At 41.7% G+C, this 26,126-nt stretch overlaps 2 protein-coding genes and 1 long non-coding RNA gene across 4 annotated transcripts in view; all 3 read right to left on the bottom strand.

Moving 5' to 3' along the window:
• Positions 1-9,697: 9,697 nt before the first annotated feature.
• LOC137083746 (uncharacterized) lies at positions 9,698-16,355 on the bottom strand. Its single transcript, XR_010906588.1, has 3 exons — positions 16,200-16,355; positions 16,018-16,100; positions 9,698-10,686 (listed from the first exon to the last, which is right to left on the bottom strand). It is a non-coding gene; the product is annotated as an uncharacterized lncRNA (long non-coding RNA).
• Positions 16,356-17,743: 1,388 nt separating this feature from the next.
• Positions 17,744-26,126, bottom strand: part of LOC137083079 (ictacalcin-like) — a 107,646-nt gene continuing 99,263 nt past the window's right edge. The window contains exon 4 of one of the 2 annotated variants that reach the window (XM_067448769.1): positions 17,744-18,120. In XM_067448769.1, the coding sequence (XP_067304870.1) occupies positions 18,114-18,120 (7 nt within the window). In that variant the 3' untranslated portion in view covers positions 17,744-18,113. The remainder of the gene's footprint in view (positions 18,121-26,126) is intronic. The other variant, XM_067448771.1, reaches the window with a different exon arrangement.
• Positions 18,125-19,243, bottom strand: LOC137083477 (ictacalcin-like). The gene is made up of 3 exons (XM_067449429.1): positions 19,201-19,243; positions 18,469-18,599; positions 18,125-18,259 (listed from the first exon to the last, which is right to left on the bottom strand). Exons 1-3 carry the CDS (start codon positions 19,205-19,207, stop codon positions 18,125-18,127), a joined length of 273 nt encoding a protein of 90 aa, XP_067305530.1. The 5' UTR covers positions 19,208-19,243.

The following is a 26,126-nucleotide window of genomic DNA, read 5'->3' on the forward strand; positions in this document are numbered from 1 at the left end:
ATAATATGTTCATATAAATATTATATTGATTGACAAGTACCCAAATAGTACATATAATACATGCATTCATAATTCTTTTAAACAACGTTTATTCATTTGAGCTCTTTGTGAACCTATAATTATTAGTGTACAAAGTTCTCTAAGTTCTACAACAAAGCCAGTAGGTGGCAGTAACGTATTGCACATATCTAAAGCAGTGTATTTATCCACCTCTAAATTGAGTTTATCCACCTCTAAATAGCCTACAGTTCCTAAGCCATTTTAAATTAAGCTTATGTCGTTTTAGTTTCATATTGTTCATTTTCATTGGTTGTTTGTTGTACAGTTAGACGAAGTCTTTCATATCGTGCTGCAACTGTCAGTTAGAGTAGTGGGAAGTTCGGATCATTTTACTGACTCGGATCTTTGAGTCTCGTTCAGCAAAATGAACCAATCTTTTCTCTTCCCATCTCTTCCCGTCTCTATGATATTCCTGCAGGATTCCTACAGTTTTTTTTTTGTAAGGGTTGTCATTGTGTTGTGTATTTCATTAAGAATAATAGGCTAATTTTAAACCGAAACTAAAATCTGCTTGGCCGCAGAGAGCGCGCATTTACTAACGAGCTGTCATTCAAGGTGTGCGCTTACTGGCGCGTTTTCAGTTCATATGGAAGCTTAACTTTTATAGGAATTAATTGAAAGCACTCGCTTTGCATCCGCTCCTGTTATTAATGCCCAAGCGGAGTGCGCATGTTCCTTTCGGTTAAATAGAATAGTGATTTAAAAGCCCAGATACCAGTGATGTCATCACACTTTGATTAACCGGTGGGAAAATGTCCCCACCGTCTCATCCCTACTGTAGCCTACATTCGCGAGATGGATGCGCATAGCTTATTTTATCAGAGATAAGGACAAGAATGTAGGCTAGTCAAATGCAAATGCAGTCAAATACAACCTTTTTCTAAAACCGAAATAACTATCTCGGAACTATGTCGCAACAATAAGAAAAGAACAAATGCGCATATTGTCATAACTTAGAGTTTACACAGTTCCGTTGTGTCTATGAACAGAAGCTATTCCCAGATATTGCCAGATAATCACTTTACCTCTAAAATAATACTTATAACAGAGTTGGATTGTCATGATTTCTTGCATTGTCTTGAGCATTCACTTTTTTGCCAATTCTCTGGATGGCCCATGTCATTATGCTTCATCATATCGCCTTCTACTGGATGTAAAATGCTCTCTGCCTACATTTTAGAATGTTTAGAGCTACTTCTGTAGTTATTTTGGTGAAAGTAACTCAAGTAATGTAACGCATTACAATTCTGAGACAGTAATATTGTAATGTAATGAATTACTTTTAAATAGCATAAGTAATTACTGTAACTTGCAAAACACTGCCTAGTTCACATTGCCCGATTTTTGGCCCGATTTTGAGTCGCCGAGAGGTTTTGTGAAATCGCTGACAAATGCCCGAGATCGCATACAGATCTCTGCGGGAGATCTGTATAGCCTGAGATTTCTTCTCAAGCCACCGAGCAAAATCAGGGAGAGTGTAGGTTCGTGTAGTGCCACTCATGAGAATTCCTTGGGCCAGACAATGTTCAACAAAGGAGTCTCGGTAAGTGACGGGTAACTTGGTTAGTAATGTGTCTACATGAGACCGGCATTGTAGTTCAGCACTAGCAGGACCATCCAGAGTGCACTGTAAAAAAACGGCCACATTTTGACAGTAAAATGCTGTTTTCCATTAAAACAGTAATATACTGTAGAAAACAATGCATTCTGGGTAATATTTGTCATTTTCGAGAAAATAGCCAACAGTAATATACTGTGAATTAACACACTTAAAGTCGACACTCAGTGGCTGTGTTCAAAATCACTCTCTATTCCCTTATTCCCTATTCCCTACACTAGTTCACTGATATAGACCACTCGACAGAGAGAGAGGAAAGAAGAGAGTGAATTCAGACACTGATGAACACCTGCTGTTATCACTGAAGGAAAGAGAAACATGATTTCATCAACTGAAGATAAAAGAAGACATTAAATCTCTGAAGATCTCATCAGAGGATTAAACAACTCCACTAACAGCATTACCAGCTTCACACATTACTAACCAGACTGACTTTATTTCTGTCAGACGTCTACAGAAGCTCTCATTGAGAATTATCAGATGTTGTTTGATTGTTTCTTCTGACGTTACCATTATGGTGATCAGTGTTTGCTTTAGTTGGGCTCTTGAACATTGACGCAATAACATTAGTTTTTCTCTCGCTGCTCTAATGGTGTGTTTTCAATACATTTGTTATAGCAAGCAAAGCTGAGAAAAAACCATGAGTTAGTTATGTTGACTATTTAATAATAAGTTATTTCACTAATAATTTACTAGCCTTATCTATAAACATGTAGTTGATGCTTATTTTTTTGTGAAACTTGAACCCTATAATTTTATAACATTGTTGCAACAACCAGATAATTTGAAGAGCATGGGAACAGCTTGTGGTCAAAACATCTGAATGAATCTGACTCACATAGTCATCAAGAATCGGCGTATGAATCTCAGCCGTGGTGACACTCAAAACTCCCAGCATGCATTGCAGCACGAATAAATTATGCTGCTGAATAGCCTGGTTATTTTCTTTAATTCTTATTATTTGCCTTTATTTTTGCTGCTGTTGTTGTGTTGACTTTAAGTAGTGTTTTGTGATGTTCAGAGCTGATCTGTTCGTTTTTTTTGTTTGTCACCATTGTTGAGATTCATACGCTGATTCTTCATCTCTATGCGAGTCTAAATGACAGTAGAGAGCAAACTAATTTTTGAACTCATGACTTTATAAATTATAACTAATTCCTAATCAGTGGTTGATAATTTCAGAAGGGCCCCAGTTTAACAACATAAAATAAGAGTAAATGTATGTGTTTTTAAAAGAATGGGTTTGTTTGGGGAAGAAACACTGGACAAGATTAACAAACTAAACATCCTATTACAATTATAGCAAAACACAGCAAATAACTTCTGACCATGGTTTTTTCGCTACAATAAATGTGTTCAAGAAACACACAGTTAGCAGACAAAGAAAGACTATCATTACAAAGTCAAGGGCCAAGAGCCCAACTGAAGCAAGCACTGATCACTATAAGGGTGACCAAATATTTTCAATTAAACATTCTCAATAAGAGCTTCTGTAGACGTCTGACAGAAATAAAGTCAGTCTGGTTAGTAATGTGTGAAGCTGGTAATGCTGTTTGTGGAGTTAATCCTCTGATGAGATCTTCAGAGATTTAATGTCTTCTTTTATCTTCAGTTGATTTCATCTAAAGCTGTGACTGAAGTCAGTTGTAGTTCTTGTGTTTCTCTGTCCTTCAGTGATTCTTGTTAGCGGGTGTTCTCAGTTATCACTTAATTCATCTCTTAATTATCTCATGAACTTCATCAATGCTTCAATTACTCTAACACTCTGTAGTGTGTACACTCTTCAGTGTTCATTTAAAACTGAAGATTTTGCTGTGGGGTTAAAAGGGTTAAAGGGGTTAGATGAAAAAACCCACAGAGGGAACCGTAAATTAACAGTAAGAAACTGTAAATTAATTTACGGAAAAGTTCTGTAAAAAAACGGCACTTTACTGGCAACCAGAGCTGCCAGTAGATTACCGTTAAATCAAGGAAAAACAGTAATATACTGTAAAACGTAACAGTAAGATTTACCAGATGAATCAAGATATTTTCACTGAAATATTAGTGAAAGTTATTAGAAAAAAGTTGTGCAAAGTCAGTAACTGATAAGGAGAGTAAATATTAAAATGACCTGTGTTTATGTGTTGTTGCACAAGATGATATTGAAGAGATCTTTTAGTTGAATTCATTAGTTTTGTGGGTTACCGTTGTGCTGAAGAGTAGAGCCTGTGCTTCAGTCCAGGATGAGCAGAGAAACATTGATGATATGCTGCCTGATGCTTTATTTAACGGCAGTGACTGTGTTTGCTGATGCAGTTATGAGCCGTTTGTTGAGTAATTTATCACATACGTGTGTGCTAGTGCTCACAACGAACCGCAAAAAGTGAAGTTAAAGTCATGTTTCTAAATTCTTTCACTACTACACCTTACACATGTGAAAGGACTCAAATGAAGTTTTACGATACAAACACCTATAAATACTTGTTTTAAAATGAGAACTGTTTGAAGCGATCAGTTTTCCAAATGAAAAGTTACCTTTCATAGTGTTATTACGGTAAAATACTGTAAAAAAGGAAAGCTGTATATAAACAGTAGAGGGCTGTAAATTAACAGTGCATTGCTGGCAACCACAGCTGCCAGTAGATTACCGTTATTTTACGGCACAATTTTTTACAGTGTGCTCAGCATACCCACTAAAGTGTTAACGGTAGCAGCGAAGTCTTCAAAGGCTTGGGCATCGCCTGGTTTTACTGTAGAAGCATTAATGATTTCCTTTAGTTCACTTTGGACCAGCTGCCTGGGTTGTCCATATCGTTGTTGTAAAGCCTGCATTGAATGGGTGTATGGCATTGGTCTGTTAACGAACCGCTTAGCTACCTGTTAGGCAGTGGGCAATTTCAAATGATCTTGATGATAGAACTTGGTACTTATAGTCCTCAGTTAAATGCGGATGAGGTCCAAGTATGCTGTCTAGGTCCTTCTTGAGTAGGAGGAAGACACTCTCCTTTCCAGAAATGAAAGGTAACAGCTTAGGTTTCGGTATGCCATATGAAGCAGTGATAGCCATCTCCATAAGACTTGGCATAGCAGACGGATTTGGGTAGGTAGTCAAAGTAGAGGCTTGCATGGGAGGTGGGCATGGGCGTAGATTACGCGGGGGACGCGGGGGACGTGTCCCCCTCACTTTTAATAAAATGTATTTTCGTCCCCCGCACTTTTACTGGGTCTCAGCGATCCTAGTCGACCCACTCCGAGCGGGATTCGAACCGGAGTTACACTGTGCGGGGGCGGACAAGTTAACAGGGACGCTAACGACAGCCTTCTCTAATTTCGGTTGATAGCGCACTTCTTGAGGTCACGGGCAAGTGTATTTACATAGAAACCAATGTGAATACATCAAGATTTATATTCAGAGACAAAAAATTATCTATGCATGACCTGTATTTTTTTCCGAATCTTAATATGAGGAGGGCGCTCTCACAGAAAGTCCAAAAGTGGATTCGTAATACCCAGTCACGCTAGAGCTGCAGCTGAAGGAAAACAATCGTTATGAGTGATGAAACGTGACGACGACAATCAGACGATTGCGACAATATATGCTTTATGTGTGTTTTTCAAGTCATCTCAATGTAGGCTATTTATTGACAATAAGGTATCATATGAATAATGCAGCTTTTTTAATGTTTAGTATTCTGCTCACCACGGCTGCATTTATGTAATCGAAAATAGTTAAAACAGTAATATTTTTAAACATTCTTACAAATTAAAACCGCTTTTTTTCCTATGTGAATATATAGTAATTTATTCCTGTGATCAAAGCTGAATTTATTATCATTACTCCAGTCTTCAGTGTCACATGATCCTTCACTAATCATTCTCAGATGAGGATTTCATAATCAAGAAACATTTATGATTATTATCTGTGTTGAAAACAGTTCCCAAAATGTTGTGGAAACCATGATAGCCTACATGTTATTTTTCAGGATTCTTTAATGAATAGAAAGTTCAATGGACAGCATTTATTTGCATTTATTAAATAAATTATCTAATTTGTAATATTAAAATCACTTGTAATCAATTTAATGCATGTCTGATCAATAAAAGTATTAATTTCTCTCTTTTTTAATTTTACCACAAATGTTTAGAAAATTAAGCATCACCATGAGCAGCACAACTGATAATAATCCTAAATGTGTGTTGATCATCAGATCCTCATATGGGAATGATTAGTGAAGGATCACTGAAGACTGGAGTAATGATGATAAATTCAGCTTTGATCACAGGAATACATTACATTTTACTATATATTCACATAGAGAACAGATGAGTTACATCAGAATATATATATATTTTTACATTGCATAAAATCTATGGAGTCTTAATGCAGAAGTGTTTGTAGTATATAAACCAATCATAAAATTGGCACAAAAAAATAGGAGAATAGGAGAATAATATTATAGATATTAATTATTGGTTATTTTTCAGCAGTGTATTTGATATCTTGCCCAATTAAAAGCAAGAGATGCGATAAATTATATTGGTCCAAAAAAAAAAAAAAAAAAAAAAATGGTATTACGACATTTCTGTCCCCCTCACTTCTGAAAAGATGGCTACGCCCCTGGAGGTGGGTATCCAAGGGTTGGAGCTGGTACAGGTACATACTGTGGTACGAAATAAGAAGAATGAAGCAGGTGACCTTGTGTGAATGATCGCTGGGGTGGAGAATGGTATGCTGTTTGGGTTGTTGGCGCATTCGGAGAGAATGGTGCCATTGTTGGTTGCTGTGCTGGCATGATGTGTGTTTGAGTTACTGTTGGTGTCCGCCAGAGGTGTAGTGGTAAAAAAAGAGGTGGGTAAACTATAAATTCTGGGTGACTGCATCGTGGTCACGGTAAGGTGGGTAGGGTTGGGCATCGAGAACCGGTTCTAACTTGGAACCGTTTAAAAAATAACGATTCCATTGGAATCGTTTAGAAAATTTATTTTCGGTTCCGATCTTCGGTTCCAAGCGCGCAAGTTTTGGTTTCCATGGCCACGTGATTTCCGGTGCTTGCGCGCCCGCTTGTTCTTTTAGTCATGGAAGCCCGGTAAGCGGCTCTGAAGTGTGGATTTATTTCACTTTTAAAAGCCTGGGTCGGCACAGTGCAACTAGTGTTGTCAAAAATATCGATACTGAAATATCTGAAAAGATACGATAGCCTGCTCAGCCTACACAATCGATCCCAGCTGCTCTCCTCTCCTCTCCTTCTCTGACCGACAGCGAGTTGACGCGCAGCCGCATATTCTCATTCAGCCGGTTAACCTCTGAACACGACGGACGCGCGTTCTGCTGGACTTTTCCTTACGACAGCGTCTTAGTGTTAGTGTGTGTGATCGGTCTGAATTTCGCGCGGGATTGCACATAATTCTACGAATCCCCGCAGATTTCAAGCTCACATCTGAAGCGCACACACACACATAGCCTACCGTAATAAAGCCGCCCCTGACATACAAGTGCAAATATTCGCTTCTTTTTACAGCTTATTATTGGTCAAATACACTCAAACAAATTGTCAGTGCACATTTTGAACAGTATGTAAACACAGTCTTAAACAATTCAGGAAGAAATGAAGAATGAGTAACAGGAACAGTGTTCAGGATCCATGAGTGCGGCAGTTCTTAAAGGGACAGCAGTCATTTGTTATTCAAAGTCAAACAACAAAAAGACAAACGATCACACTGCTCTCGACTGATCAACGTGTCTAACTTTAATGGTTTTATATGAAACTATTTAATTTTTTGCAAAAACATTATCCAATGTTATTTTAAATTTATTTAGCCACTTTGCATTTTTTATTCAGTTTCTTACCTGAATGTTAGACCTACCTGAAAAAATAAAGCAGTCTATTTCATTTATATCTTTTATTCTATTGTATTTATTTGTGCTATTTTTTTGTAATATGTATCTTTGTTTATTCAATTTACCATTCAAAATCAAGCTTACTTGTGCTGTGTGTAATACATTGAGTTAACAAATATTTGTGAGATAATTTTAATAGTAATTGATCAATGTTTATATATGAGAAAACGCTTAAAAGCTTTATCATATAAAGTGATCTCTTCAGAAGAAATGTTTGATTGCCTAGACTTTCAAAAGACAGACAAAAAAAAAAAATATATATATATAAAAAATATCTAAATGACAGTATATGCAGCGTTTTCCCCCCGTTTTATTGAAAATAGCATTGAATATCGATGTGACATGTTTTGACTCCACCCCTCAAAGAATCGGAATCGAGAATCGAAAAGAACCTGAATCGAAAGTAAGAATCGGAATCGGAATCAGAATCGTTCAAATCAAAACGATGCCAAACCTTAAAGGTGGGCCACTGCCTACCGGTGTATGCAGCCCGATCTCACGGCAATTCGTAGTAAAACGAGGTGGCTAATATAAGCACATATAAGAGAACACACTAGAACATATTCACATTAAACAAGCTGGAATCAAAGAATTTGACTTTTGTCTTAAATTACTTAAGCCGACTAATCGATTATCAAAATAGTTGTCGATTAGTTTTTGCCAATTGCTAACGAGACAGGTGCAGATTAACGACAGAAGGATGAATTTGGTGCCACATATTTTAATTTAAAGAAAACCCAGATTCTGTAATTAACAGAAGAAAGACTATATAAGTTGGACTGTAGTTTCCACAAGTGTATAGCCTAATGGCTGCCGACATTAACAGATAATTTTGCTAAACTAAAAAAACAATAAAACCAAAAAAATTCTATTTGAACACAAAATACACTGCATCATTACAGCTTTTTTTTTTTTACAGGGTTTCGAGTTTCGACATGCTCTCTACATTAAACCAGCTGCCTGTGATTAATTAATATCACAACCATGTCCAGAGTGCCTCTTTGTCCACTTGAAAAGTGATTGAAAAGTGATTGAAAATTCACAAGCTGATTAAATGTACTACAAATGGACATACAAAAAAATAAAATTTAAAATATCAAAATAAAGATGAAACACATAAAAGTAAAATAATGCAATTATTTCTTTCCAGCTCCGTTTATAACAAATCAATAAAACAAATAAAAGTTTGCTGGAACAATTTGTTTAACAAAAAAAACTACCAACACTACACTGGATTAATCCTGCAGGACCTGCACAGTGCATCCCTGCAGGATCCCACAGGATTTTCGTGATCATTTTCCTGTGGGACTTTTTTTTTGGAGTCCTACAAGAATCCTACAGAACTCCTTCAAGAATCCTATAAGAACCATGCAGGAATCCTACAAGAAAGAATCCTACAGGAATCCTACAAGAATTCAATAAGAACCATGCAGGAATCCTACAGGACTCCTACAAGAATCTTATAAGAATCCTACAAGAATCCTGCAGGGCTCCTATACAGGAATTACATATAAGCTGGGTGCACACTGCAATTAAAAGAATAGTCAAGCTGCTATCCCAAAATAGATAACCATATAAGAAACAACCAAACCATATCTGAAATCACATATATTTATTATAGCAGAAAGAGCAAGACATAAGCAACAACAAAACAATGGCAAAGGACCAATAAAAACACTGCTGACAGTAGGCCTGCTCCTAAACACTGCACTGTAGAAAGAGAGAACATGTTACAATATAGTGTAAGTCTAGTGTAAACTAACAAAGCTAACAGTGTGATGGTGAATTTTTGTGCTCACTTTTATTCACGGTGCAGTGTGTGTACCCTCCATAATGTGCCTCTTCTCTTGCCTAAGAGTAATATAACATACTAATATAATGCATCCTGGGGAAAAAAATATTGCGACCGGCATTTGTATGTATTTTTAATGGCATATTATAAACTTACGAGAATACTTTATTTCTTGAAAAAAGTAAATATACATTAATGAGCATAAGCCATGTTAATCTTGGACTAAATCGGCCACGGATGGAGTTAAATCGAAATTGGAATTGAGAGGAACAGAAACTAATATTTACTGGATGGCCATACACTCTTTCACCGCTAGATGGGGGAAATATCACACAGTGTAGCTTTAATTATAAGAGAGCATAAGGAGTTGTAAGGAAAGTTATCCAAGCATGTAAAAGAGGTTTCTGGAGAAAATTATGTGATAATATGGGAGAAAAAAGGGAATTAGTGAAATATGGGGTATGATTTAGTGGATGAGAGGGATACAAAAATATAACAACATACCAATTCTAATGAGTGAAGAAAGACCAATAATAACCAATAATGACTGATGAATTGAGGATCTTTTCAGAGACCAATCTACTTTGAGCGTATAAAAACGAGCCAATGACCATTGACATGCGGTTGAAACATTCCATGTTCTGCCACGCAGCACAGGAATAAATAAGAAAGTGGAATACCGCATGCTTTATTTACTTCGGAGTCGAATGGTGCTGGTGTCCAGATTGCGGTTTCCTGTGAAGAGTGTTGAACAAGTCTGTTCGGGAGGTGGATCACTCTCTCTGGTGCAGCGGGTGTTGAAGAACAACAGCTGTTTTCACCTCTTCTCGCTGGCCATTTTTCTCATGCTCACAAGCAGGCTAGCACTGTTGGACTGCTGTGAGCTGTGGGCATCCCTATATTCTTCAGCACTTAGCAGCCTTTTCAAAAAGAGCAACATGTTTTGACCCTGCATCTTTTCAAGATGTCATTCAAACCCGTGAGTTTCTGGATGCAGTTGATTTCTGTCCTCAGTTGATGGTCACAATTGCTGTCTTGAGTTGGTCATTCAGTTGAGGCAGCGACTCATGTGGGAACATGACCATCACAGTTTTAAGGTCTAGAATACCTCAAAAAGGGTGGAGTCCCATTGTGTATCCCCCAATCTAGTTGTCCTCCCACTGCAAAGCAGAGGGCTGCTACTTTTGCTGAACGCTTTGGTGGAGACCGAGGGTTACAGTGAAGGCTTCCCCGACAGGTCAACAGGCTCATCGGGCCTCTCCGCTGCGCCGGTGCAGTTTCCGAGAGAGTGCACTGGTCCTTCCCATGGGGGGCCATCCATTACTTTTGGGGATCCTGCTGACGATGGTATGCATTTAGTGTTCCCTTTCGAGAGAGGTTCCTCGTATTACGTATGGGAAAAACTCCTTTTCTCGAGAATGTGAAGCAAAACTTTTAATAAAGGTATCTATGTAAAGCGCAGTGAGCTGCACGGCCATAGCCCAGCGCGAGGAGCGCTCTGATTGGCCGGGCCGCGGCAACTGCAGGAACCTATGGTGAGGCGGCTGAGAGGAACGAACCAATGGGGGGCGTTCCAGAAGCCCGCCGAAAAAGGTGCTTATATTTGCATACAGGAGGCTATATAAGACCCTAATTCGCCATAGGTGTCAGATTTTATCTCCTTCAGCGATACCTTCGCTGGTCTCCGGAAGAAGCACCGCCGTTGAAAAGGCACCAGCGGACCTTGCAGCTGAGGACGACAGACTCCCTCTCCGCCTTCTCTGCCGTTCCAGCTACGCCATCCGGCGTTATATATCCTTTAAACTGTGTCTATGTTGAGTGTTATATGTGTTTGTGTGTGTGTTGCCGCTGCAACGCCACTTCTAGAGCTTACAGGCTTGTTCTACTCGAGGACTCTCTCGTTCCGCCGCGTCGTTAAGCGCCGCGGAAAGACGGAGCTCTTCTCACTCTCCCTCTGCTCTCGTCCCGTCGCGCTGAATAGCGCCGCGGAAAGAGAGAATGTTAGAGGACATGAGCACACTCAAGCCGAAGCTCTCTTCACTCTGCCGCCGCCGCGGCTCTTCTTCCGCCGCTGCCACAGAGTTGTTCTCACTCTTCTCTCATTCCGTCGCGCTACAGCCGCGGACAGAGAATACTAGAGTGAATAGGCGAACTCGAGCCTAAGCTCTCGTCACTATACCGTCGCGCTGAGGAGGCGCCGCGGACAGACAGAGTTTTTCCTCACTCTTCCTCTTCTCTAGTTCAGTCGCGATATCGCCGCGGACAGAGAATACTAGAGTGAATAAACTAACTCGAGCCGAAGCTCTCGCCGTGCTGAAGAAGCGCCGCAGACAGACGGAGTTTTTCCTCGCTCTTCCTCTTCTCTAGTTCAGTCGCGATATCGCCGCGGACAGAGAATACTAGAGTGAATAAACTAACTCGAGCCGAAGCTCTCGCCGTGCTAGAAGCGCCGCGGACAGAGTTTTTCCTCACGCTTCCAATTCTCTCGTTCTGTCGCTCTATCGCCGCGGACAGAGAATACTAGAGTGAATAAACAAACTCGAGCCGAAGCTCTCGCCGTGCTAGAAGCGCCGCGGACAGAGTTTTAACTCACGCTTCCAATTCTCTCGTTCTGTCGCTCTATCGCCGCGGACAGAGAATACTAGAGTGAATAAACAAACTCGAGCCGAAGCTCTCGCCGTGCTAGAAGCGCCGCGGACAGAGTTTTAACTCACGCTTCCAATTCTCTCGTTCTGTCGCTCTATCGCCGTGGACAGAGAATACTAGAGTGAATAAACAAACTCGAGCCGAAGCTCTCGCCTTGCTCATTCTACCGCCGCCGTGCTGAAGCGCTGCGGACAGAGAATACTAGAGTAAGTTAGAGCGAGCTCGGGCTGTTGGGTATGTCAAGAACAATGTCGCTGCAGCGCGCGCTTACTGCCAAGGAAGTTGTAATGGCTGCCTTGTCATGATAGCGCGCGCCCCTTCCACAGCGCGTTGCTGACTAGAGCGCAGCTTACATCATAGCACGTGCTCACTGTCAGAGCATAAGGGCGTCGGAAAATGGCTGCCAAGCTAAGCCCTTTTTTCACTCTATCACTTCCAGTCCCCTTTATTCAGGCGGCTGGAAAGGTTTTTACACTGTAGACAAAGTGTCCACTACACAGTGTGCACCCCTACATAAGCACTGTTAATTCAGCCTCACAAAATCACAAATAAATCCCGCCGCGGCCGGATTACACCATATAAAGTCAATTAGCCTGTGGTCAAACACGCTTGTCTGCATGTGTGCTTTCAGTCTAGACTGGCTCACATACCACCCGCACTTCCTTACATTCTCCCAGTTCCCTTAAGTTAAGTGACTGGAGATGAAATATTGCAGTCAACTAGCCTGTGTTAAACACGCTCGTCTGCACACTAATGCTGTGTGCGTTTACCCCTGTGGATTTGCTCACTGGTTTGCACCGTGGGTATTCTACGTAGGTTGTGCGCCACTGCACATTGTTTACACTACACACAAAAGAGCTTTCTATGTAGGAAATGTGCCCACTTTACAGTCTGCACTCCTGCACCCAAGCACTTTTCACAAAGTTCACTCTCGCACACACAATATAAATGTGAGGCGCGCCCACTGCAAAGCCTGCACCGCCAAAACTAACACTATCCCCACAGTGTTACAAGCAGTGTTACAGCACAAGCAACCCGGCTAACAGGCCCCTATTACTAAGCGGCCAGCCCCCGAATCTAATTCAACCCCTGGCTTTACGAGCCCAGGCCTGGCAGGCCATTCCTGGTATATAATATTGGGTGTTGAACATATAAAACGAGGTTCTCGCTACAGTTTTGCTCGCAGACCCCGCGATTCAAGCCGTGGTCGAGCCCTCTGTAAGAAGCAGTGTCAGTCACGTGCTTCTCGCTGAGGCATTGAGACTGTTAAAGGAGAGAGCGGCGGAAACAGTACACCCGACGCTAGCGAGTCAGGTTTTTACTGTTGCTAATTCCTCATGCCGAAAATGGGTGGCGGTCTCAGGCCCATTTTCCAGGCATCTGAACAAAGCACTTATGACACGCTCGTTTCAAGGTGCTGACGGTGAAACAAATCCTCGCGCACATTCGCCCCGGGGATTGGGTTTTCTCAATAGATCTGAAAAACGCATACTTCACGTTACGATAACCCCCCACCCCCACTACAGGCCATTCTTGAGATTCGCCTTCGAGGGGCAGGCTTATCAGTACAGTCATTGTCATAGACTCAAGACTCAATGAGCGTCTTACGGCATAAGAACCACCACGTCTTGATAACGTACATAAAATCGCTAGGGCAGCCGAGATCAGACTCTCTTCACTGCATGGCTAAGCATCTCCTTTTATGGGCAGAGCACAATCTGAGCTCCCTAAGGGCGGCTTACGTGCCAGGTATTCTGAATCAGGGTCCGGACATGTTATCCAGAGGACCCATGTCCCCAGGGGGATGGTCCCTTTACCCGCAAACGAGTCAGCTCGCACAGCACACGCTGCCCAATATTTTTTCTGCAAACGCAGGGATGCCCTGGCCCATGTTGGCCCAGACTCCCTCTATATGTTCCCTCCGATCGCGATCCAGCTGCAAGCCTGTGCTTTTTAATAGCCCCACTTTGGAAGAACCGCACATGGTTCTCCAAACTGTTTCAGCTGTCAGACACAGCCCCATGGCCTATTCTGCCAATGAAAGGGAAGGTCTGGCATCCCAATCCCGAGCTGTGGGCCCTCCACGTATGGCCCATCAACGGTATCCGGGAACCTCTCTGACAAGTTATGAACACTATTTCGGAAGCTAGAGCCCCTGCTATCTGGCAGCTCTGCTTTGAAGTGGTCAGTGGTTTTCTAACCAATGTGTTACGCGAAACATCGACGCACACTCATGCGAACTGGCGGAACTGCTCGCTTTCTCCAAGAGCTAATGGATGCGGGTCGTCCCCCCTCCATACTCGGGGTGTGTGTCTCCGCCATAGCAGCTAGCCACGCTCCGATCGCGGCACATTCACTAGGGTAAAGTGATCTTATTGTGTGTTTTCTTAAAGGGGCCAGGAGATTCAGCCCGCCTTGCCCCTACCTCGGTCCCTATTTGGGACCTCGCCATGGTTTTGGAGGCCGTGAAGGGTTCCCCCTCCTAACCACTTCAGAACACGAGCTTGAAGCACATATCACTCAAAACCGTTTTTCTGCTGGCTGTGGCCTCGGTTAACCGAGTGGGTGGCTTACCTGCACTCTCCGTGAGCCCTTCCTGTCTTGAGTTTGGGTCCAGCAACTTCAAGGTTGTGCTCAAACCGAGGCATGGTTTTATGCTGAAAGTGCTATCAACCCCTTCAGTATGCAGGTCTTTTCACTGCTTAACCCGCGTCTCAGAGAGAATAAGACGCAAACCTATTCTGCCCAGTCAGAGCATTGAGATTGTATCTAGAGCGCTCCGCCCCCTTCAGGCAGTCGGATCAGCTCTTCATTGCTTCGGTGGCCGCACTAAAGTTTGTGCTGTCATGAAACAGTCTCTCACACTGGATAGTGGATGCAGTCCCACTAGCATATAGGTCTAGGACCTAACCTGTCCTACAGGCATTTAAGCCCACTCCTCTAGAGGCATGGCCTCATCTTGGGCTTGGTCGTGTGACATTTCTTTGGAAGATATCTGTGCGGCGGCAGGCTGGGCCTCTCCGTCCACTTTTATCAGATTCTACAAGTTGGAGGTTCCAGCTCTACAAGCAGGGCTTCTCTCCATCTAGGCTCTTTCTAGACCCTGACAAACAGATTGCCTTATGTTTTGGCCTGTACACATTAGCCCTCAAGCACTTATTCATTCATCATAAGATCCGACTATGTCCGATCAGCTGTTCAAACGAACCGACTCTTCCGGTTCTTCATTCCCCTTATAAGCCGCCTCTGTCGGTCTATCGGGGGTTTATTAACATGTGCTTTGGGTATACTGGGTCAGTCAGCACACACGGCGCTTTACATTGTGTTCCCATACGTAATACGAGGAACCTCTCTCGAAAGGGAACGTACTCGGTTACTTTCGTAACCTCGGTTCCCTGAGAGAGGAACGAGTATTACGTTCCGTCCCATGTTTATGCTTCTCAGGTATCGCTTCAGTCGATCTTAAAACCTGACACCTATGGCGAATTAGGGTCTTATATAGCCTCCTGTATGCAAATATAAGCACCTTTTTCGGCGGGCTTCTGGAACGCCCCCCATTGGTTCGTTCCTCTCAGCCGCCTCACCATAGGTTCCTGCAGTTGCCGCGGCCCGGCCAATCAGAGCGCTCCTCGCGCTGGGCTATGGCCGTGCAGCTCACTGCGCTTTACATAGATACCTTTATTAAAAGTTTTGCTTCACATTCTCGAGAAAAGGAGTTTTTCCCATACGTAATACTCGTTCCTCTCTCTCAGGGAACCGAGGTTACGAAAGTAACCGAGTACGTTGGTAACTGTATTATCCTGCAATTATCCATCTAGTTATGCTCTATATGAATCTGTGTAACCATGTATACCTTGGACAGTAAAAACAGTAAAAGCCCACAGTTCTAAGTGCACTCAGTTTCACTGTGTTACTGCTATCTACTATAAACTAGGCCTTTGTAATGTGCCTTTGTTGACTACATTCTACTACAACAAAATATTTTTATTTTGTTCTGTTGCTTTTCTCTCAGTCACATACCTGGAGCTCATTATGCAGGTCTTTTTGTCTCTCAGGTGTGATACCCAGCATTATTCATGAACATTCACACCCCTTCGCATAGCCTTTGTAAGAAAAAATGTCTTCAAAATGTAAATCAATGTGAATAAGTAGGCATAATGATTCTCACATAAGTTTGAAGCAAAAACTCTTTGCAACATTACCCATAGTCAAAAGATTTGTGGACACATATCTGTTTTTTTCCGATTGATCGGCCAGGGATCGGAATTGGCCGATTTTCTGCATGATCGGCGATCATTGACGTCACAGCCACGCTCGCGCTCACAGCTGCATGCAATCATGTCGTTGGCATGGACGTTTTTTACTGCGAGCGAAGAAGACACTTGGCAATTATGCCATTTGTGAAACTTGACAAACCTACTAACATAATTAGACACGTAACTCCATCAGCATGTGGAACATGCCCAGTTTGAAGAAGGTAAGTTAACGTTAGTAAAGGTAAAACTGCTACAGCTAACTTAGCCAGAGCTCAGAGCCAGCCACAGGTCAGCGCCTCTCCTATCTTTCCTTGGTATAATAAGTAGCGAAAAGACCAAAGCATAGACCAAAGCATCAATGCATTTACGAAGAAAATGATGGAGTTCATGGCACTGAATGACCAGGCGAGCGCATAAACTGTCACTTCATGAGAATTTACCGTTTCATTTGAGAAAACTGTCGTTATACGAACACAGACACACCAAGGTCTTTACGGCAACCCGTCAAAATAAAAGTTTGCTTTTAAAAAAATTGAAATTAACAGAATATATTAGGATAGATTACCATAGCTACATCTCTATGTAATAATAATACGTCACTAGCCACTACTAATAATAAGAATTATGTGTAGATGGTTGATTATTTTTCTTTTTTTATAAACAATGTTTACTTTTATACAGCATACCACCTTAGAAATGTTTATGTATTATTTACTTATAATTATTATCATCATAAATAATAAACGTAATACAATTTTTTTAATGGTTAAATAAATACAAAATATAAAAAACATTTAGCTGTGGTACTTAAATTGGTACAGAGTAGGCTACCATAAAAATGTTATGGTAGGTACCATGGAATGACATCCCTAGCTGGCAAACTGAACTATTATTTGGAGGTGTATTGTACTTCAGTTTTGTTCATTCATAGGATCTTTTGACTTTTGTAAGAAAAGTAAAAAAGAGAAAACAGGTCCATTTATAATGTTTTGTTTCATAAAGAAACTGATTTTCAATTATTCTTTCCTGGCACAGAACACATATTTTGAGTTGTTTAAGTGAGAGAAGATCCTATTGTAATGTTTACTAATTTATTTTAATAATAAAAAAAAAATTGCTTTGAAGAAAAAGTGGATTTGTGTTTGTATATGCTGTCAATTATAGTTCTTAGAAAGAAAATCGAATTTGGCAAAAATCGGTATCGGCCGATCTCACGAACAAAAAAAAATTGGAAATCAGAATAAGCCAAGAAAATTGCAATAATAGAAAATAAGCAATTTTTTGTTTAAAAAAAATCCATGCACATTATTCTCTCAAAAATATAAGCATGTACATACATGTTTCTCATATGTTATGGTAGCCCAGTTTGTGCTGAATACAGTGTAATTACACCTTTGTCATTAATGTGTTTATTAGAAACTGAAAAAAAGCACAAATATCAGAGCATGTCAAAACTTTTAAAGGGCTCCAACAAAGCTCAAACTCTTGGGGTATATCTATAGGATTTAACCATTTAATTAAACTGCAGCCATAAATACACATGTACAGATACAAACTCACATGTTGTAAGGATACAGTTAATTAAAAACATTAAAAACCTTTATTCTTTTTTTTTTATAGCTGTTTCATAACTTTACAGACATAAACTTCCTGTAAGGACAAAGTGTAGCACTTTATTTTACAGTCCTGTTCCCTATGTACTTTAATTCTATAAATTGCAAATAACTAGGTTCTAACCCTGAACCTAATCCTAAACCTTACCTCAACCCAAAATCTTATAAATCACATCTTATATTACCCAGTACTTTCTTAGGTAAGTACATGTACACATACTGTAAAATAAAGTGCAACCAGAGAAAGTTATTTACTTTTTAGTAAACTTTGTCATTGCAAAGCATAGTGACTAAGGCGATCAGGGTGATATACTCCTGGAAGTCCACAACGCCATCAGCATTTACATCCAGATCCTTAAATATCTTATCCAGAGCTGCCTGGTCTTTGGTTTCCTTTAACACACACAACACACAATCAGAGACACGATCTGTACAGTGATGAATCAAATGGCCTATATTTATTAGCTCAAAGAATATTCATTATGAGAATTAATACAAAAGAATGAAAGGAGCAATTGCAATACATAATTAAAAAAAAATTAATCAAAAATGTCATAATGAAAATAAATCATTTTTCAAGTGGTCAATGTAAAGAGACTCACTGCAAACATGTCTCCTAGCTCTGCGGTGAGCAGGTCCTTGAGCTCTCTTTTGCCCAGGGCCGTCTTGTCTTTTCCCTTTCCTGAGTATTTGTGAAAGGCTGTAATCAGGAGAGCCATTCCATTCTGAATATCTGTGAAATTGATGTGATACAAAAGAGGCTTGTCAGTAATAATAATAATAATAATCAAAAAAGGCTATGTGTCCACATAACATCCAAAATGATGTGGAGAGTTCAAAAATATACAAATATGGAAAGTCACACCCAGGAACAGCATAACCAATGGACCAAGTTAAACCCAAACACAAGCCATGGAAGAAGGAGGAGAGAATGGATGGACCTGTAATTCTCTTAAGAGTGGGAGTTTTCAGAAAAGGAGGGATTAAAAACAACCGTTTATGCACGGCCAACACCCTGAATATACCCTTTGATTAAGACAGAAGTGAAAGATGCAGAAAAAAAAGAGATCTACTCGATTCTGTCATTTGATCCACCACCAACATGCCTTCTCTTCCCAAAACAAAATCTCAAACTATTGTGTTAAAATGAACAAAAGACATATCTCCCAAATAATGAATGGTTGAAAAACATAAACTGAACTAGCCTTCAAATCAGTATCAGAAAGAGAAGGCTGCAAGAATGCTTAACCTGGACAGCAGTAGTGCAGCAGTGCACTTCATTACAGTTAGATCACTTAAAGCTGATAGTAAAAAAATAAAATAAAGTCTCTTACCTGACATGGTGTTCCTGAAGTTGACGGCGAGCAAGAAGTAAAAGAAAATGAGACAAAGCAAGTGAGGACTGAAGGGAAAGACTGAGTGTTATATGCAGTGAAATGCCCCACCCCCCGAATTCACTCCCTCCCACCATCCCAACCCTTTACACACAAACACACCTACATTCACATCCCTCTCTCTTTTACTATGCCCTTTAAGTTGTGTTGCAATCATAATGAAGCTGCTCCACCAGTCCTGCATGATTTAAAAGCACAGGATTCTATTAATAAACGCTAAAATGCAAAAAAAAGAAAAGAAAAAAAAGAGAGACTATATGTCTACTTACTGCAGTAATTCATGGTTTGTTAGAAAAACAAGCTATGAAAAAGTGCACCAAATGTTGTGGAATACCCCAAAAAATAAACAAATAAAAAATACAAATAAAAAACCTAAATTGAATTCCTAGAGATACACTTTGCATTTTAAAGTGGAATATCAACTACAACAACAAAAAGGGACACAGCGGTACCCTCAAACATAGACATTTGCACCTAATATAATGTGGGTATAGTGTATTAAAGGGACAGTACATCCAAAATGAAGTCATAATTTAATTGTTCAAAAATTGTACAGAAAAGCAATGTCTTGTGCAAAATCCTGCTGAACACAAAAGTCTTTCTTTCTTTCTTTCTTTCTTTCTTTCTTTCTTTCTTTCTTTCTTTCTTTCTTTCTTTCTTTCTTTCTTTCTTTCTTTCTTTCTTTCTTTCTTTCTTTCTTTCTTTCTTGCAAATACAATAAAAGTCAACAATTTTTTGGCCCCACTGACTTTCATTGAATTAACAAAAAACTGTTAAAAATGTTTCAAAATATCTATCAACACTAGATCAGGTACAAATGTGTTCCTTTGTGGGTACTGCCCTAGTAGGTTTAAAAAAACAGAAAACAAAGATTATATATTTAATGCAATGCCTGCCGAATAGTGAGCTCTTTTTAACTGACATGTTATAAAGGCTTAATAAATGTTTTTATTTGCACTTATTTAACTCAAAACCAGATTCCAATTATTTTGAATGGATATTTAAATGAGTTATTAGTCATTAACAAACACCTTTATAAACCCCTTACAAAGGAAACCTTAATGTTAAGTGTTACCAAAATATGTTAAAAAAAAATGTTTATTTGAATGCCAGGCTAGGTGGCACAGTATGTTTCCTGTTTTACAGCCATGATAGGGTTGGATTACTCTAGTTGTTCACTAGTTATATAATACCAACCCACTGCTGAAAAAGTGAATAAAGAAATAGATGGGAATAGAGAAAATAAAGGGAAAAGCGGAGGGACATCCCGTGTCAAACCAACCAGTGGTGTAGTCTAGATTTTTGTAGTGAGTATACTTTTTTTTCCCTATACCAGCCTCATGCGCACCCATCCCAGAGCGACACACAACAGGCAACACCACACTCACTAATGCTTAAAGGGGGGGTGAAATGCTGTTTCATGCATACTGATCTTTTTACACTGTTAAAGACTTGGAATCCCATACTAAACATAGACAAAGTTTCAAAAGTTAAGGTGGACGTTTGATGGGAGTATTTCTTTGTCAAAAATACTACTTCCGGTTAGTCATAAGTTTCGGCAAGTTTTTTGAGATCATGCGTCCCCTTTGACGTTAATGGGGGCGGAATTTCCTTGTATGGGACTTACGGACAATTCTACCGGAAGCGCGTGAGAGAGAGAGAGGGAGAGAGCGAAAGTAACAGGCTACGCCCATCAAAGCGCTGGCTTGTAGGATGCTGGACAGGTGATGTGCACATAACAATGTCACCAAAAAAGTGCGTTTTTGGTTGCCAGACCAAGACAGTCCTGCACAGATTCGCCAAAAACCCCACGTTAAGGCAACAGTGGATGTAATTTGCTTTTCCGGATCAGCAACTGAGTTGCGCGAATGTTTATATCTGTTCGCTGCATTTCGGTGCCGACTGTTTCATAAACAAGGCCCAGCTCGACGCCGGATTTTCCCGATCGCCTAATGCTGAATGATGGAGCAGTCCCAACATTAGAACCGCAGGCGGTGAGTGAGACTGCTTCAAATGTCTGTGTTTTTTTTAGTCCGCTTACTGTCTACACAAACCACGCGTAAACACACAAACACACGTGCACAACTGCACTTCCCACATGTACACCTTCAAAGACAAAAATACGACGATATAATTCAAGTATAAATATGTAAATAACACAAGCCGCTAAGCATATTATATAGTTAGTGTATAACTTGTACCACATAGAGACGTCCTGCTCTAGTCGTTTTTGCTGCTGCTCCTGTTCAACTGCAGCCTCTGGGTCTGATTCCGGATCATAGATGTATGGCTGTATCTGATTAAAAGCCATATTTTTATTTTGAATAAAGTTTTTTTCCCGCTGTTAGGGATGACACAGCTTTACGACGCACTCGACTCAACACAATAGCAGCAGCGGGCACACGTCATTATTTAGCTCCGCTCACACGACACGCCCCCACCCGCTCGGCTTTTTTCGGAAAGACTCGGAACAGCGCATCTTTCTTATATAATTATTAAAAAAATAAAGACTTTTCGGAGATATGCAGGATGCAATGCTACTCTATAGGTACTCAAGATTGACATGACACTGACTGAAACTGAGTGTTTCACCCCCCCTTTAAAGTATGCATCTACATGTAATTGAGAGCATTATTAAAGACTGCTTATATAAAATTACTAAGTAAGAAGAGCATTTTTTGCAGTGTGTGTTTACTGCAGTTCCGTGTCGTGCATGCGTTCATATGCATATTCAGTAGTTAAAGCTTGCCGCCAAGACGTAACTTTATTTCTAAACCATTTATTAATAAGCTTACATTCGTAACATTACTCCCTGGGTTGCTGAAAGGATTCTGCTATCGTTCGTCAGCATTTTTCTTTATTATTCAGTTGTGGTAGTCCCTCAATGAAACATTGTGAAACCAGTAACAAAACGTTGTGGTAACAAGCGATGATTGGTAGAGTAGCAGCATGTAGTCTGACATGTTTCTTGCTCAGGACACAACAAGATTTTAGGAGTAAAAATCGCGTAATCGCAACAGACAAAAAATATCATGCACTGCAAAAAATGCTTTTCTTACTTAGTATTTTTCATCTTGTTTCTAGTCAAAATATATAAAAATTCTTACTTTAAGAAACATTTACTAGACAAGTAAAAATTATTGTCTTGTTTTTGGAAAAAAATACACAAAATTAAGAGTTTTTGCATAAAATAAGATAATCTGCCATTGGGGTAAAAAAAATAATCTTGTTTTCTGTTTGAATTAAGACTATTTTACTTTTTATTTTACTCCCCCCTTTGGCAGATTATTTTGCTAATTTTAAGCAAAAACCTGTGCTCCAGGTGACATATTCATATAACATTTAAGGCACGGGCGTAAATTATGCGGGGGACGTGTCCCCCTCACTTTTAATAAAATGTATTTTCGTCCCCCGCACTTTACTGGGTCTCACCGATCCTAGTCGACCCACTACGAGCGGGATTCGAACCGGCGTTACCTGCGCGGGGGCGGGCAAGTTAACAGGGACGCTAAAAACAGCTTTCTTTAATCTCGGTTGATAGCGCGCTTCTTGAGGTCAGGGGCAAGTGTGTTTACATAGAAACCAATGTGAATACACTTGCTAGTCTTCATGCTGTATTATTGAATAAGTATGATTTTACTAATAATAAATGTACGTTTGCAAAAGTATCTGTTTATATATATATAAATATATAAACATATATATATATATATATATATATATATATATATATATATATATATATATATATATATATATATATATATATATATATATATATATATATATATATTTCCCTTTCGGGGAACTCGAGCTGCGTCGAAACGCTGTGAGAACGCCTCTGCGTTAATGCGTCGTGAAGCGCGTGTAGAACCAATCCATCGGGAGATCGATCGTCGCCGACGTGATGACGTCGCCGACGTGATGACGTCGCCGACGTGATGACGTCGCCGACGTGATGACGTCATCGGCTGGAGACTATAAAACGTCCGCGAACACAAACAGGAACTAGCTTCTGTGCCTTCAGTAAGCGATCTGTGTGAACCTGTCTGTCTATTTGGTGTTTTTGTCTGTCCATTAGAGAGAATTTTCCACCTTTGTTAAATATATCTGATATATATTTTATAACATAAAGAGAAAAAGGAGATTATGGCGAGTGAACAGCATTTCACAGTGTGTTCATCCCTGCCCTCAAAAAATATATATATTGCGTGTGAGAAACACACTCTTTGTGTATGGCTGTTTGGGAGAACAGCACGCTCAGGCAGCCCTTGAGGGGGCCGTTTGCGAGCACTTTTTGAGCGGCTTCCGTTAAGAATGCTGCGCTCCCGCCAGGCACTCTTCGAGGAGGGTGCTTCGGCTCGTGTTCCCCGCGGCTCGGTCCCGCTGCTGCCGAGGCAGAGCGGTGGCTTCAGTCGTGGGGTTCACACATGGACTTTACAGAGGGGTTTGAGACGGGCCCAGCCTTATCTCAGCCCTCACCTGTATCGTCCAGTGCCTCGTCTCGGGGTTTGGAAGCCCGCTCTGCGGTCTCTTCCTCCCCGGGCGGGGCACCGGTGCTCCAACTATCCAGCTCTGAGGAGGTGGACGTTGAGAGCATCGCGACTGAAGACTCGCCACTTCAGTCACCCGCTAGTGAGTTGAGGTTCTCACGAGAGCTGTGGCCAGGTTAAATATAAAAATAAAAGACGACTGGCTGACGGAAATATCTGAATCCCATCGAAATCAGAGAAAACGAAATTAGATGAGCGATTCCTGCCCTCTTGTGCAAAGCATCAACGTCCTGCCGTTCTTCCCCGACCTGCACGCCGAGGTGTCTAGGTCATGGAGGAAACCGGTATCATATAGAGTGTTCAGCCCACATACATCTGCATATAGTAATATATTTGGGCTGAGACACTATGGTTATGGGGCGATGCCGAAGATCGAAGAGACGCTTGGGAGCTACCTCTCGCCTTCAGCTGCATCGTCCCTGGCATTTCCCCTCCGAAGGAAGTCGGTGCTTACCTCAGCACACGGTACCCGTCTTCCTTCGGTGCCCACAGGGGGCCGCGCTGCTAACCCCGCCGCAATGTCGGGGCGCAGAGGGTCTCCGATGGGCCACCTGACGGTGGTCCGCCCCCTCCTCGGAGGGGGTGCGAGCAGTCAGGTCAGGTGTTCCCTGCCGGTTCGCCGTTACAGGGCACTGCACTCGCTGCTCAAATTACACCAGAGGCCAGCCTCGAGAGGCTGGTTCCCTTAGTTTCCCCTCCGTGGGAAGACGGTGCTTACCTCAGCATACGGTACCCGTCTTCCTTCGGTACCCTCAAGGGGCCGCGCTGCCAACCCCGCCGCAATGTCGGGGCGCAGAGGGTCTCCGCGGGGCACCTGAGGGTGGTCCGCCCCCTCCTCGGAGGGCAGGGAAAACAAAAGGAAATCCTGGCTAGGAGCGTCAGCACGCTGAGGGTAGTCCCCTCCGAAGGGAACGGTGTTTACCTCTGCCTACGGTACCCGTTGTCCTGCAGCGCCCTCTGGGGGCCGCGCTGCCAACCCCGCCGCAATGCCGGGGCGCAGACGGTCCCCGCGGGCCACTCGAGGGTGGTCCGCTCCCCCTTCGGGGGGCTCCCGAGCAGTCAAGTCAGTCGTTCCCTGCCGGTCCGCCGCTTCAGGGCACTGTGCTTGCTGTTCAAAGTACACCAGAGGCCAGCCTCGAGAGGCTGGTTCCCTTAGTAGATTTTCTAGACGAATGGAAACGTCTATCAAATATATCTCGTTGGGTCCTGCAGATAATTGAAAGGGGGTATGCCATTCAATTTAAAAGGCAGCCACCTCCTTTCAGCGGTGTCCTACCTACAGAGGTGGGCCCGGAGCAGGCTCTGGTGATGGCACAGGAAGTAGAGACACTCCTGCAAAAGGGGGCTATAGAAAGGGTTCCTCCTCCCGGCAGGGAGTCTGGGTTTTACAGCCGTTTACAGCCGTTACTAGTATTTTTAAATTACTCTGGCCTCGGGATTTCCCCTATGGGTTTCCCATCGGTCACTTCACCACGTGACAGCAGTAAGCAGGCTCCTCATTGGTTAACGCGGCGCGAATATCCGGCAAAGTTCAAATTTTTCAACTTGAGCGATTCGCGTGGTTCGCGCGAATCACCGTTCAAAACGCTCAATTCGCGTGATCCTTGCCGCGTCATTCGCGCCATTGGCGCCGCCTCATTCGCGCGAATCGCGCCGCAGAATGCCTATTCACGTCTCTGCATTGACTTAACATGTAAATCTGTGTTAAGATTTAACTTTTTTCTGTGTTAAAAAAAATTGTGAACGCAGCATTAGGTTTTCTCCGAACAAATTTTTACCGGTCCAATCAGCGAACAGAGGGAGTGGCTGAGAACGATGACGTTGATGTCGAGCGCTAATTTGAGATGTAGTTCAGTAATGGCGGCGGAGAAAAAGATGCAAACTAAACCCTTCATTGCATTGTGGCACCGCTGCCGAATATCCAGAAGTTAAAGCCGGAGCAATAACAGTCTTTGCTGGGGTTTGTTGGTGGCCATGATGTTGTGGCCCTCCAACAGGGTAAATTCGGGAAAAGTTTGATTTTCCAGATCGCTTCGTTAGTGATGAAGGAGTTGGCTGAAGCTATTCGGACGGTAACTGTTTCTCGTGGGGTCGGAAGGTAATGCCATCATTTAAGTTACAGGGACTGATCAGTTATTTTATTGCCGTCCGTCTCTCACCACCCCGCGTAAAAATCCCCGGCCGAGTTACCTACTGCTTTTGACAAACGCAAGGTTGTGTTGATGTAATAGCTGTCCGAAATCACATCTCTGAGTTTTCAACAATATATCACTTCAAAATTCACTGTTTGTAATCATTTTTGACCACTGCAGA

Source organism: Pseudorasbora parva, chromosome 7 (genome assembly GCF_024679245.1).
Source record: "Pseudorasbora parva isolate DD20220531a chromosome 7, ASM2467924v1, whole genome shotgun sequence".
NCBI classification, from domain to species: Eukaryota; Metazoa; Chordata; class Actinopteri; order Cypriniformes; family Gobionidae; genus Pseudorasbora; species Pseudorasbora parva.